This window comes from Trichoplusia ni, chromosome 2, assembly GCF_003590095.1.
Source record: "Trichoplusia ni isolate ovarian cell line Hi5 chromosome 2, tn1, whole genome shotgun sequence".
Lineage (NCBI taxonomy): Eukaryota > Metazoa > Arthropoda > Insecta > Lepidoptera > Noctuidae > Trichoplusia > Trichoplusia ni.
The window spans coordinates 12,318,078-12,333,464 of NC_039479.1; the positions used below are offsets into that span (position 1 = coordinate 12,318,078).

General features: G+C 34.8%; 1 protein-coding gene across 1 annotated transcript; it reads left to right on the top strand.

The window, feature by feature from the left end:
• Positions 1-187: 187 nt before the first annotated feature.
• On the top strand, positions 188-13,761 carry LOC113507454 (TBC domain-containing protein kinase-like protein). Its single transcript, XM_026890310.1, has 13 exons — positions 188-607; positions 955-1,207; positions 1,550-1,766; positions 2,262-2,524; positions 3,082-3,325; positions 3,833-3,994; positions 4,435-4,612; positions 4,981-5,187; positions 5,662-5,849; positions 7,802-7,885; positions 8,322-8,446; positions 9,121-9,292; positions 11,926-13,761. Exons 1-13 carry the CDS (start codon positions 409-411, stop codon positions 12,049-12,051), a joined length of 2,418 nt encoding a protein of 805 aa, XP_026746111.1. The 5' UTR covers positions 188-408; the 3' UTR covers positions 12,052-13,761.
• Positions 13,762-15,387: the final 1,626 nt, after the last annotated feature.

Genomic DNA, 15,387 nt, shown 5'->3' on the forward strand with positions numbered 1-15,387 from the left:
ATAACATGTGTTATCAATGCGAGGTAATAAATAGGAAAGAAAATGGTTTATTTGTAATTTTAAGAGGAAAAACCAGAATGTTACTAACGTTACTACTAAGTTTGCTTACGTTTACAGTCTAAAAATAGTAAATGAAGTAAAATAAGTCTTTATTTACAAATCAAGTAAATTAAAAATAGCAAAACGTCAATATCAGCCGTCAGGAAAAGTGTCAGTGTCAGAAACCGGGAAATAATATTTCATTGTATTTGACTCCGCCCCTAAATTTTGACAAATATTTTCAAAACAAAGTTATAATCATTAAAATTTTCTAAAATTTTGTGGAAATAAAATAATAGCAGTGCTTCGTATAGTAAGTTAATAGTGTAATAATAAACAGCCTACTGTTTGTAAAGTCATTACTTGAAAATGTTTCAAGAAAACGAAGATGATTACAAATTTGCGTCTTGTACGTATTTTGCGAGGAATCACCCTGGGGAAATGTGTGGTAGTAACGGTTTACCCCTTACGCCAAGTTCTATAACTATATTGGGGCGAGCTCAGCGCCTACTGACCATAGAACACCCTAACTTATGCACCTATCTCGATGTAATCAGAGGCAAACACGGTACGTTAATTTGATCATTTATGCTGTATTTCAGTTTTCAATTGTTTTTTTTACTTAAACACATCCATATTCTCATGATTTCAAATCAAATAATGTACATCCATTTAAGTCAGTACTATCTGTGGAAAAACTGTTTGTTTAATGTGTGGACATCAGATATCGAAATAAATTGCTCATTTAAGATGATTATTTATGTATGTAGCATAGATAATATTTCGTTACTCCTATATAATTATAACTAAACAAACCTTTCACAGTATGCAATCATTCTACTTGTATGTTACAAAAGCTTGCTGTCTGTTTTTCATCTTAAATTTTATAAATAAATAATGAACTCTTATTTACAGAAAGAATAATAGTGGTAGCAGAGGTAATAGGCAAATCATTAAAAGAATGTAAAAGTAAATTTTCGTATGAGGAGATAAGTAATATAGGGAAACAAGTAGCTATTGCCCTCAAGTACTTGCACAATCAGGACATAATACATCGCACATTGTCTGATGATAATATATTAGTAGATAACAATGGAAGAGTTAAGCTTTTCAATTATGGCTTGTATTACATGACTGATGCTGGTAGTGAAGTTTCCTTTCCTTTGGGGTAAGTTATTAATACATACATTATTACTTTAACATGAATATAAAACTGAGAGAGTTTATGATTGAATTTTCAAACTGTTTTGCAAAAATTTTAAGACTCACTGAATTTCGTTGAATTCCAAAAGATAATATCACAATATTTGAATAAACAGCTCTTATTGTATTTAGTCTAAATTCAAATCCAGAGAAACTTTTTATTCCTACAAAAATGAGACAGATTTTCAATTTAATCTCAAGATTTTGTATGAAATGAGTTGTGGTATTTCAATTATATTTTACACATGTTTCATTAAAGAATTGCTACCACAATATTCTACTGTTAAAACTAAAACATGAATTTCAGCTTACCAAGATACTTAAGTCCAGAAACAATACTTAATGGTGGTGGTCCAGCAGCTGATGTATGGAGTTATGGTATCATCCTACTTCAAATGTGCATTGGAAAACTCTGGAGCAATCTAAAACCTGGCCCTATACTGAGAAGGATACTGACACTAGTACATGCCAACAACCCTGCGGAGAGGATAGCTAGAGAACATGATTGCTTTGAACAGTATAAAGTGGGTATTTTTTTTTATACTTTAGAGCTAATACTATGGAGATGCTATTTTAATGAAACTGTGCACTCATTTGTGTTGTATCTCAATATGAAAATGTAAAAATTGTCATTTCTACATTGTCTCGGGTCTGGGTGTTTGTGGTACCTTCGTTGTATCTGAATTCCATAACACAAGTGCTTTAGCAACTTACTTTGGGTTCAGAACAATGTATGTGATGTTGTCCGCATTTATTTATTTATTTATCTTCAAACAGCATGATTATATCAATACATGTCACCAACATGTAGTGTGTATTAACAATTGCTTTGGGTTGTCTGTAATGGTATTAGGTATAACTTGCAAATAAAAATAAAAAGTAATAATAATACCAAAAAAAAATGATGTTAGCAAATATTTTATCGCTTACTTTGACTTTATGTAGACAATTAGAAAAGTTAAAAAAGTGCATGACATATAAAGTAGTCTCCTATGTACATGTTGATCTTTTTGTTTCAGCAAGTACCAGAAAATCTAAGGAAGGTAATAGAAAAATGTCTTAAAATCTATCCCAGTGAGAGAGCAACATTTAATGAATTAGTTGAGGAACTATCTCAAATGGACTTAAAACAGCTTGTTGAAGTAAAACCAGCTCGAGGTCTGATGGGTTGTAAGCTGCAACACCTTTACCACTGGTGGCAACTGGCTGGAGGCGATATACAAGCAGAATTAAAAAGAAATTGCCTTATAAAAAACAGTCCGCCCATATTATCCATGCCTATGTAAGTGAAAAGTTTTAGTTGCTTGTGTAGCACGATTTTAGCTTAGTTCAATGAAGTTGAAAAACTTGTTACATAGTAAAATTCTCAGAAATTCATTTCTAATTCCAAAATTTCTTGTCAGTTAACTTTCTTCTGTGTGACAAAAACTTAAATTAATACAATAGAATATAGAGTTAAGTCTCATTTCTACAATAGATACTATTTGCTGCTCTTTTTGTTAATGGGCAAAAAGTTGTTCTGCTTCATCACCATACCTACAGACTAAAAGCATTTCTACTGCGAACTTTTGCTGTTAAATATTTTTTAAAAATACTCAACTATCGTGATGATTAAATATTTGATACATGGGTCCATGGAACATCGGCTAAAATCTTGACACTCGAAGCAAAAAAAAGAAGAATGGGCATAATTATTGACACTTGCAGAAAAAAACGGCTAGTGCAACATAGGTTTCGAAAAGCCAAAGGGAACTCCCAAATATTGTCTAGTTCTCCATATAACTTTATTTGCGTGTTGTATTTGCGGCGGCATAAAAATATATAGTTTACTTTTTACAGAGCGATTCTCTTAGATGGATGCACCATAGGCGGTAAAGATGGCGCCTTATTCGACAGACGGATAGCTAAATATAGCTTAGACTTGCTAAAGTCTCGCCTAAGTCACGTACCGCCTCAAGATTATTACCCTCTCATGCACGAAAGGAAAAAAGAATACGATGCTGTGGCCTTACCAAAGATAATTCGGGAAAGAGACACTGAATATCAGTTTTATAGATTGCTGTGGTTTCAGAGACTCTTGCATGTAAGTATAAGGATTAAAGTTCTGCGAAAATAAACCTTAATGTATTGCAATAAGAGTCATATTCATAACATCTTAACTTATATTGGATCGTAATTGTCGGTTTCCAATTTACAGATGTGCTAAACGTAATTCACTTTAATTCATTCTTTTGTATTGTAAATTATACGTATCTTATATCGGAGTACTTTTTGTTAGTTTCTTATTCTAATAACTGATAGCCGGATTACTCTTTTAGTTTGTTTTTATGTTACTTTTTTTGGTAATTTAATTTGCGAGACTGTAGGTAAGGTACTCTTTTCATTCTCCAACATTCTTACAATTAACATTCATTCATTAATCCATCATCATCATTCCCCTGCTCTTATCCTAATTATTTTATTTGGGTTCGGCGCATACCTTTCTATCGGACGTCATCCAACAAGAAACACTCTTTGCAGCCATATCGTCTTTTACACAATCTATCCATCGTTCCTTTGGTCATTAATCAATTACCCAATATTTCCCCAGGGCTATCCCTACACAGCGCCGTACATAAGGGCGGAAGCTGAGATCGACATCCCCCCTCTTGTCCGCGGCGACGTATGGGCAGCCCTATTAGGTGTCGTCGGGGATATAGAGGAGCAATACGAAAGGATTGATAAGGAAACCCCCACTCCTACTGACAGACAGGTGAGACTCTAAACTTTTTTCTTCTATTTTTTCTTAAACGACTCCTGGCATTGGATTTTGAACCTTGTGTCGCGCGGGAAACGTTCAAGATACATGCACAAAGATGCAATTCTATTAACTATCAGGTTACTCATACATGTTTATTTAACTAAGTACCTACTACTACTGTTTCCTGTAGTTTGGGAATTACCTAATGTTTATATTTTATCGGTTTACAATGATAAATATTTTTAAGCTGATAACAAGTGTTTTGCTGATGACGTTATCAGGAAAAATGTTATGAAATTTCTAATTATCTTATTAAATTGAATGAATAATATTAAATAGTTCACAATCAATATTAACTTATTTATAAGAAGGAAATTTTGATTTGAGACTTTAGGTGATTCACAATTCTGAACCTAACCTGCTCACTCTTAAAGTTGAATTTCCTTTAACAGATAGACGTGGATATACCCCGTTGTCACCAATACTGCTGGTTGCTCTGCGGGTCGGCGGGACATCGGACATTAAAGCGGTTGCTCAAAGCTTGGTTGTTAACCAACCCTCAGTACGTTTACTGGCAAGGGTTAGACTCGTTGACTGCACCATTCCTATATTTGAACTTCTGTAATGAAGGTTTGTTGATTTTCATTTACTTTAATTTCTGCGGTAATAGCAAAATCGTTTATGAATTTGGAACAGATTTCTACCAGAGTCTTTCTCTAAGCTAAGTTTTGGTTGGCGTCCGTAACCAATACCAGACTCTTACCGAGTCGGCTAGTTATCATTTTTAGCGTTAAGTGTCTATCTAACATCCACAGAAAAATCATCCGCTTTGTGATACCAGATTTCAATACGTAGAATGCAGATTTTCTCACGTACCTTCATATCAAAGAACTTGTGAAAACAAGCAAAATTCTATTCGTTTTTATTCGAAAAGGTTAAAATTAACTAAATGGCTCAAAATAACCTTAATACTAACTTCCAGTTTAATTATCCCACAGCGCGCGCCTTCGCCTGCCTCTCAGCCTTCGTACCAAAGTTCCTTCACAAGTTCTTCCTAAAAGACAACAGCGCTGTGATAAAGGAGTACTTGGCGAAGTTCTGGCAGATGACAGCCTTCCATGAGCCGGAGCTAGCAACTCATTTACACGAGATCAACTTTGTTCCAGAGCTGTTTGCGATACCCTGGTTCCTTACTATGTTTTCACGTAAGTAATAAAATAAATTGTTTTATTGTAGATGTCACTGCTAAACCATTGGTGCTTGTAACGACGCTTTCGCAAATTTATATGATAAATAATGGTCATAATAAACCATTAGTCTAGTATAAAACCGACACAGGTCTGGCCGGAAAACTGTTGACTCTTGGCCTATTGGAAACCAATTTAAACATTGAGTTGTGAGTTGGACTTATTGAGTGAATTAGAACAAAAGTCATCGTCCAGAATGTAGTTTTTGGCAAAGTTGGTTTTCTTTACAATATGTAATGAAATTTCATAATTATTTCATTCTTATTTAAGTGCTTCGCTGTATTTGCCCTGCCCTAGATTATTCTGGTTCCAGTGTCGTTAGTTTTTTTATACTGCGTATAACAGTGACCACATTACGCCAATTTAATAGAACAACTGATTTTCTATAATCCTATTAGCTTAACCTTATTTTATCTAACTTTTATTTTACAGACGTATTCCCCTTACACAAGATAGTGCACCTATGGGACGCGCTGCTGGTGGAGGGGCCGGCGTTGCCTCTGTTCATGGGTGTCGGTATACTCAGACAGCTGAGAGACACGTTACTAGCGTCCGGATTCAACGAATGTATTCTACTGTTCTCTGATCTACCAGAAATTGATATTGGGGAGTGTGTTAAGGTTTGTACACTTTAATATCTCGAAAGAAGTGAAATAAGTACGTTTCTTTTGAATATGTAAATAAATATCAAGTATATTCTGTCGTTAAAATGATTATGTACCATTACGATATACTATTGTCCATTTTCCTGAGTGGCCTTACTAGTTATGGTACCTAAGCAGCCTTTTCATGCGATACATTAGTAGCGAAGGTGACGCAGCAGATCCTCATCTCATCCTAAAAAAACGCCTAATTATAAAATGTTCACTTTATGAGTGAAGAGGTTTTCATAAAACGATGCTTAGCCCAAAAGTCGCCCTCATAAATTGTATTATATAGTATATCTTGCCTATTTTTGTCATTGTAGATAGCAGAATATACAAACAAATGTAATAAAAAAAAACGACACTCCTCACTTCCCATACATGTAACATTTACACTAAAAAGAACATACGAAGCTTCAATTCTCGCTTTAAAAAAATATTTCAACATAAATGAAAAACTCCATCTTCAAAATTCATCAATCACTTTTTATTGACGCACAAAAGACCACAAATACACGTCTTCCATACAGTAACGATCACAACTGCATTGACCTTCGTGACATTGACATTGTTGAGTGTGTCAAGGGCGCTTAACAATGGCCAATCCTTAACGTAATTTCACTGATATTAGGTACTGAAAGACTGTTTTGCCTTGACATGATTTTCTTGGTACTTGGTAGTTACATCTGTACTGTCGTTTTTGTACTGTTTGAGTTATTACAACGGAAATGATCGAAGGTTTATTTTGGTATAAGGAGGGGGGGGGGGTTGTAAACCTGTGTTTGATATGAGCATGAAAGAGAATCCAGATTTATTTTACTTTTAATTTCCTTTTAAGGCCTTTTGTTCTAGTCAAGTCTAGTGGTTGTCCTAGACCATACCATGCCGGAGTTAATGGGTTCTATTCTCAATCCGAAAAGTGTGTGATGAATAAGATCATTTGTTCTGTCTGGGTGTTATTTATCTATATTATTTATGTATTTAAAAAAATATCTGCAGTAAGTTTTACCTTTTTGTCTTATCATAATACAGTCTTTGCTTAGTTGTAGAATAGATAGCGCCCTGTAAAAGCTGTAGCATATAATTAATAAATAATTATTGATACTTTAGTACTCAGTCGACGGTTGGTCTAAAAGAAGTTTCATCCTTTTTCTGATCATTGTGTAGTTAACAAGTCTGTTCACTGCACAGTTAGTGCCCATTGAGTTAAATAACCATGTAAATGTAGGACACTAATTATCACTTCTCCATAAAAAAGCAACAGATGTTCTCTGCTTTGTTTTTCACATTTAAGTGTGAAGAATGTACTCTCAATATCGGATCCGGATCATTTTAGAATACAACCTTTTAGCGGTTGTTATCAAATCATTAGAATTGATGACTTCGCGGTTACTGAAATAGAACTTCATGGAAAATCATTGTATATCGTGTTAATTTTTAGCATGAATTTGAGGTCAATGGCCATAGTTTTATTTATATTTATTGGCGTGAAAATAACTTATAGTGGTCGGGTCTACACGTTATAATTGAGTATAAAAAAATCGGAAACGTAGTTTCTTTTACCTTGTAATCAAGTAATTCAGATGATACTGTTAGTTTAAATCTCCTGTGACGACACTTATCAGTGCACTACTGACAAATTTATTAGCCCCCACTTTCATACGTATCCTCATCTTCGATGCTAATATTTTTTTGTATTTTCAAATTTAAAAATTAAAATACGAATTATTACGAATCAAATAAAAAAAATGGTTTTGTATTTTCGAATAATTCTTATTCATTTAATTCACAAACAAGCGAATAAACATTAAAAAATATATAACTTACAGCAAACAGCAATGCTGCTCTGCACGGCGCTAGATATGTAATTTAAATTAGGAATAATTATGATCCTTTTTCTTATGTTTAAAACACAATTTTTTCAACAGGAATCAATAGAAATGTGTCGCAGTTCACCGCGAAGTATAAGTTATAGAAGGTTTACAAATGAGGCTGAAGTAAAAGACCCCATGGTAAGTAAAGATTATATGTAAGAGGAAATGCAGACATCCCCGAGACAATCAACCCGTTTGACTCTTACAAAATAATTTGAGCTTGTCATTTTTATAAACGACTCTCTTTTACTAGCGCAACAACGATTCGAGTCCTTCCGTAGGGCGAGTCTACGGGATTTAATCCTTACACCACTTCTCACATGTATTTAACAGGCATGTAGATTAGGAACACGCCTCCGTGGATCTATTTCTGTAATAGATAATTAGCCAAAACAAATACACATTGCAAACTAAATCGAACTCAAACGTTCGATTTTTTGGAACTCTTAACAGATCAAATTCGTTCGTAAAAACATGACATTAACTCTCTAAAAACGGATTGCCTATGTTTTGCGTTGTACTGTAGCTATGTACCTTATTCTGAACGTAAATAAAATTTCAGTGTTGTTTTCAGGATATAGTTGAAATACCAATGGAAGTATTATTCACGGAAATAAGTCCTAGAATCAATTTATCTGATTTCTTCTCGCTGATATGCCAAGATAAATGCTGTGTCATTGACATAAGATCTAATTTGCTGTGAGTATAATTTTTATTGTATTGTTGTTTGTAATCATTTTCCCTTCACCTTTTTTTCTATATTTTTTTTCATAAAAACTGCTTCGTACTGATGCCCTTTGCCTGTCCTATCTAGATATTTCTTCATTGACCTTGTTGGAAAAAATGAAACTGAATTGGTTTCTTTAACTATTTATCTCAACGGCGTAGACGGTAATGTAGTCCTTCAGTAATTTATAACCTATATTATTAGTTGACTTGATAATTACCGATCCTTTGCTTAGACCAAATCAGAAATAGTGTGAAGTGTAATCTGATATATTAAATTTATATTAATAATTGACACGGGGGCTCAATGTAACGATCGTTTCAAGAATAAGTATTCAGATACCAGTTAAAGAACCTTAGACTAGAATATTTTTTTATTTGGCACGGTGCAGATAAAATAAAATAGGAGCCAGAATTTTCTGCTGTTTCCAGCGTACAATATTTTATATCTTAGAACGCAGTAAAAAGAAAAGAAACAATATTACAATGCGAACAATATTTAAATGGCTATAAAAAAAGCTGTATGCATGTCCAGTCTGAATCACATGCATAAGTCGAAAGGGCCAAAATTTGTCGTTTAAGTAGTTATTGCAGACCAACAGAAAAACGACAACAGTTACTAAATTCCCATTATTTTCCTTTCATAGTTACGAGAAGAGCTGTATAGACGGCAGTATAAACGTACCATACAGCGGCGTCCACCTCGGACAACACGAGCTCAGGGCGCTCGGCCTCCACCCACAGCGGGTGCTACAAGAAGCCATCAAACTGAAGAAGGTTGTAGTCGTTGCCTCAGCCCAGGAAGAGACCGCGCAATTAGTAAGTGTTTTGAATCCTTAGTTCCTTGATTTGTCCATAGATGGCGTTGATGAAACAATAACATTTTGTTTCGACCTATTTACCTAAAATTAAAAATACCTTTGTAGTAGGGAACCCAATCTTTGTGTCGCTTGGGTTTCACATGCGTGAGACACCCAGACCCAACACACCGCTTGTTTAACTCTCGTATCGCGCTCAGTAGGTTTGGTAGGATGACCTGTAATGATTCGGCTTACAAAGTTTGCAGCTAACGATTGTGATTAACTCTAAACGTCAACATATAAGTCCGTTTAGACCTTTGATCAATGTAATTGGCTTGTAATAGTTTTCATCAGTTTTCAATTTATTAAATTTTGCAAATCACCAGTTCGTTTGCCAGATGTTGTGATTATTCTGTTAATTTCTGTATTTTTTTTACGATCGTTAATTGATCGGTTGTTTTGAAGGCTAAACTGGTTAATTTGTTTTCGTTAACTTAAGAGACGGCTTTCCTCGTCAACGAGAAGAAATTTTAAGTTTAGGTTTTTTATCTTTGTTTTCTTTGTGTGCTATTGATCTGTAACTTACTGCTATGCGGTGGTTTCACATGCTTCCTTTTACAAACCTTTTCGTTCTTTCGTTTTTTATTGACCTAAACCTGACCCTTCTGTCTATATTAGAACAAGTCAACTTAGTCCGACTTCCCTTTTCCTATTGAGATGAAATTTTGCACGCATTACTAATGCGCGACCATGCACTAGTATGAAATGGGAAGATCACAGGAACTCGGCAATCAAAGTGGCAAACTTTAGAGACCTACTAAACCGATAAATAACAAACCGACTAGTGTTTTGTCCTAGATCATATCCTTCTAGTATGTATGTTACTAGTATTTACTAGTATATTTTACTCTTTCACGCAAAAAAACACTGTAGGCACTGCAGAATAGTTGTAATTTATATTCAATTATTTTTTATTATCTCATAATCAATATCTCTAACTGTGTAGTCGCGTGTATTATTTAGAGTATTATAATTAATTAATTCCTACATTTACCTTAATAATAATATAATTCGTTTACATACGGTATAATGCATGTTTAAAATAACGAAGGCACGCGAATAATTTATATCCTGTAATTATTTTCGTAATTAATTAACATCGCTTAAAATACATACACCGAAATATTGGGTACACAGATAGTTTACAAACGGGATAGTTTTATGTTCCCGTTGAATATTTAATATTTGTAGCAGGCGGGCCCGCGGTCATCAGCTAGTAAACACATATAAAACTTGCACTTAAGTTATAATTATAAGTTAAGTTCATTTTGAAGTAAACCACTCATTTTAAATTACTTACCTTACAACAGTATTAATATTGTTTTGATACAACCTTATCATAAAGTATTTCATAAATTAAAACAAGATCTGCAGAACAGGTCTTGGCAACACGAATATATAAAAATAAAATATGGATGCTTGTACATTTAAATCGACTATAACTGGCCAGGCTGTGTAATCATTACGTTAACCTATTTCGTTAAGTAAATGTTAAGCGTAAGTATTAAATATTACCCACTTTGTAAAATTCTACTGGTTTTAAATGAAAATATAATTTTATGGCTTTAGAATGTAACTCAATCGCGTAGAATCATTGGGCTGTAAATAGTATATATTCCTCCGAGCGCTAATTCTAATAAGCAATTATAGTAAAAGTGATGTCACTCGTTGAAAAAGATTTTCCAGAAATTTCCATACATTTTAGCAATAGGGAATCATTCCGTCAGTTAGATATCTAATTGGATGAGTATTTTTGTTTTATAAAATATAATACAAGATAAAAAGTATGGTAAAACATGGAAGTGGAGGCTCATTACGTCATTTGTCGGTAAAAGGATATTGAGTACGTCAAACGAGATTTTTTTTTTTGTTTGCGCGGCCAAACATACGCTTCCGATTTTTTTTGGACTAATAAGGTTTTTAGTCAAACACCCGATTGGATCGGCGCTCTATGTATATCTTAAATAACCTTAGTAAAAATGATAGTGCATCTTTTTCTGTTCTGCCTTAAATTAATTAATAACTAACGACTGACACAGAAATTTTTAAAACTAATTAAAGAAAGGAGAAATGTAATTAACTAACACTAACAATTATGATGTTGTGCAATTGATTTATCTAATTATTGTGGTTTGGACGAATGAAAAGCAATTAAAAACTGGTTTGCCAAGGAAAATATGAACAAACTTCAAATGACATATTCATTGAAGCTATAGCTTTGGCTTTCAAAGTGATAACATGTTGTAGCAATTTTAATATGTATTCAATTTGTCAAATATCGCTTTTGTGCTTAGAACTAACCAAATTTCTTCAAGAAAACAATAGTATCCATGAAACAGACTGCTGATTACAATTTTGTGTGGAAACACAATTTCTTGTTTAACAATCATCTTGGTTTTTTTTTCTAAGGAATTAGGACGCAGAACTAGCATTTGTGAGTCACACAAATGCTTTTCCTACCCTTGTTCCACTCGGGATTCTTGATCTATTCCACTCAACTATCCTTGCAGTTAGGGTTTAATTTAAACTCGATGTATATAGGATTGTTTTAACAACAAAATACTAGATATCACATTCATATTTTTGTTGCAGTTCAGCGATTACCTGGTAAAGTGCAACGTGCCAAAGGTGTGTATTCTCCACGGAGGAATATCAGCGTTACTGACACACGTGCCTTCACTCTTCACTGTTCCACCCAAGAGGAATGGTCATAAGTAGATTTTATATTGTAGCTATCAGTTATCAGTGTACTCCAAACTTCTTACAGCTGGGCCCCAATTCTAGTATTTACAATGGCAGATGAATGAATGGAAATTGGATTAAATTGGCACTATTCGTATTGTTCTAATCATTCCAACACAATGATTGGAAATTCAGTACGGGGCGAAACGCTCACGATCAATACAGAATTGGAAAAATTCTTAAGAGAATAGGAACAGTCCATCCATTTGCCAGTCATTCATCGGCCATTGTAAATAACAGAATCGTCGACCTGGATTTTTTCTGTAGTGCGAGCGAGACACTGCTATGTGAAGTCTAGTGCGTTTCGCTTACACAACAGTATGTTCTGAAGGCTTACTCCCGTAACTGGTGTGATTCTATTTATGATTTTGATTCGGGTTCGGGTTCCTATCGGACCAAACCAAGATCGAGTGGCGAAGCAGTATTATCAGTGTCGTCAGCTGTCATTCAAGCGTAGTTGCAACTCTTGCCACTGCAACAAATGGCGCTTGTGTCCGGGGTACAGAATTCCAACTCGATTCTGTCGGGAGTAAGTCTACTACATGCTCTGGATTTAAATTACGTGTTCATAAAAACCTAATTATAAACTGCTGAAATACGAAAAAAAATGTTTAAACCAGACAATTGCCGGTTGCGTAAAAGTTCGGATTACAAAGAGAGTTAGCATTTGGCCTAATATTAATTTACGTCCACTACATGAAGGTGGACCTCGTCACTTCTTTACGTGACCGACAAGCAGCTACCATGGCTTAACCAGAGCAGGAAAACCCAAAAAAGTTTTTGTCAATTTTCTACGATTTTGTAAACTTTATAAAAAATATAGCGTAGCCAAAACCGTAGCGGTTTATTTGAACATTGTGATTGAATGTCGTTTTGCGTATTTTTGTTATTTCCACTTTTTTTGATCACGAAATGAGAGTATTTGGCGTACTGTGGCAGACTTTTTATACACCATAAATAAATAAAAATGTTTATTAAGCAATATTGTGATTCTAATCACACTAACGGTTTCAGTATACTTCTTTTACATTGATTTTCTTTTAATTAAACTTCAGTGTTTTTCATAGGATGAAAGTATGGTATGCGTTTTGTGTAACTGTCGCTATAAGCTGTACCTACGATTTTTGGCTCCTTATTAAATGAATAAAAACATCTGAAATCGCTAGTGTGGTAAGAAAAACAAAAGAGTTCAATGAGTCTGATTGATCGAAAATGTAGCATATTAGAGAATGTTTATTTAATTTATGTTATGATCTGAAGGTAGATTTAAGTAGACTTATTTTTATAGTTTTATATTATTTAATGTGTAGATTTGAAGTCATTAATGTTGAAGTAGGAAACAAAGTTAAGTATGTATTTTTATTTTATGTGCATTCCATTAGTAAGTGTGGTTTTCAATCACATACTGTATATAATGTGTCTACGTAAAGTATCTTGGATTATTACCACATATAAGATTTAATTCGGCCACATCTAACATTTTATACGTACTTCTTATTTTACATTTATACAATTAATAACAAATCTGATCATAAAACTAATAGAAGACAGATTTTTGTCTCACTAAATATTTTAACGGAATAAGCTATTTATACACATTACACATGTACGGTACTGCTACGAATTTATTTAATAAACATTATGAACGTTTATTGTTTGTTATTGGTCCAGTGCTGCGATGTGAATTCCCACGGCTTCATATCTCGACTGGCTTGCACTTGATTGAGTGATAAGTACCCACATAATTACAGGCGTATTGTCGTGTGGGCAGCCCCCTAACGGCGAGTGACGTTTTTACCCCCTATCATGTTATGAATGAGAGGTTCGTGCCGCCGCCCGGGGAGGGGCGGGGAGGGGCGCGGGCCGGCGACGCCGCTCTCGCATTCGCCGGCCGTACCTCGCCGCGAGTGTGTGTATTGTCTGCGCTCAGCATTTTCATAACATTCCTCGCGTGAAGTGAAACTTTATAAAAAAATATTTCGTTCCAATAACAAATGGGCGTCGATAGTGAAACGTAAACTTGTGATGATGCACAGTGCTCTGTGAGGATTGCGTCGTCTGACAGTTGGTAATAGTGCAGTTTGCATTCTTGCCGAGTTCCGCCCGCTCGGAAGAGGACAGTTAAAGAGTGACAGTTTGCTGTGTTTTGTGCGAGTTTTTCTCGAGGAAGTTCACTGTGTTTTGGTCGGAGGCCGTCGTGAACACCGGCCCCGACATGGAGGGTTACTTCGACATCTCTAACGATCTGAAGGACGTCTGGGAGGCGGACATTGACCCGGTGAGTTGACCTTCATTGATATCTGTTATCGCTTTATTGCGACAATTCGATCTAATTAGGAATCTGCTAACACCGTAAAAAAAGTGCGGTGTTATTAGTAACGCCTAAAGTGATTGCAACACAAGTTTGAATGTTATAGTCCAACCAACTTCCATTCATGTCGAAACAATCGCTGAACAATACGCGCGTAAAGAAAAAGTTTGCAACTCGCATACCTCGGTTGCACGAATATACCTATACGTACCATCATAAAACTAGAATGAAAGTTTGCATTGATAGCGTTGATAACGCTCTCCATGTAGGTATGTAGCCTTGTTTATAATAACGCACGGAGTTTCCTGCAGTTTTAATTAGTCCTCCCACCGCAATTTTCCTTAAATAAATTGTGAACAGAGGTGATCTTGTTCTTATAACTTTCTAATAGCGACAACCCTGATATTCTAGAAATTTGTGAGAGTATATAGAGCGTCATGCCTAAGTATGTGCGCAAACTTTCGTTTGTAGTGTTGATAAACTGTGACTGAATCACATTTCAATCGCTGTTCGGTGGTACGATGGTAATTAAATCAACAGTAGGTGCACCATGCAAGCAACTGTTAATATTCTCAAGACAAATGTATGTTGAATTATTCTGAATCGAAACATCGGTGTTAGCAATACTTGAATCTAGAATGTTCCCCAATTTCGTTATGTAAAAATCATCATGAAAGCTTCGATTAGATTTATATCGGCAGTTCAGTCATGCTTAATAAGGATTTAATTAAGACCTGCTTATGCTTACTGCAAGCGGGAAGCCAGTTTTAGTATTTTGTAGGTGCAGATTGCAAACTGTAAAACCTGTTTTGATGAATAATTAACATTTTTCGTGTTATAATGAGGAATTTACGGCTAATTGTCCGTCGTTCGGACTTTAATCGGTGATACGAGTGCACACATTGTTAATGATACAGATGGTGCTATCATTGTTATCATAACATTATTATATGCGTGAAGGGCCGGATGAACGGTGCATGTAGTTAAATATTTTAAGTTGT

Bases quoted from the DNA above. Each gene is read 5' to 3' on its own strand.
- LOC113507454 (XM_026890310.1), top strand. From the start codon at position 409: ATGTTTCAAGAAAACGAAGATGATTACAAATTTGCGTCTTGTACGTAT. The intron at 4,613-4,980 runs GTTTGTTGATTT...ATTATCCCACAG, and splicing joins TTTGAACTTCTGTAATGAAG to CGCGCGCCTTCGCCTGCCTC. The intron at 8,447-9,120 runs GTGAGTATAATT...TTCCTTTCATAG, and splicing joins GACATAAGATCTAATTTGCT to TTACGAGAAGAGCTGTATAG.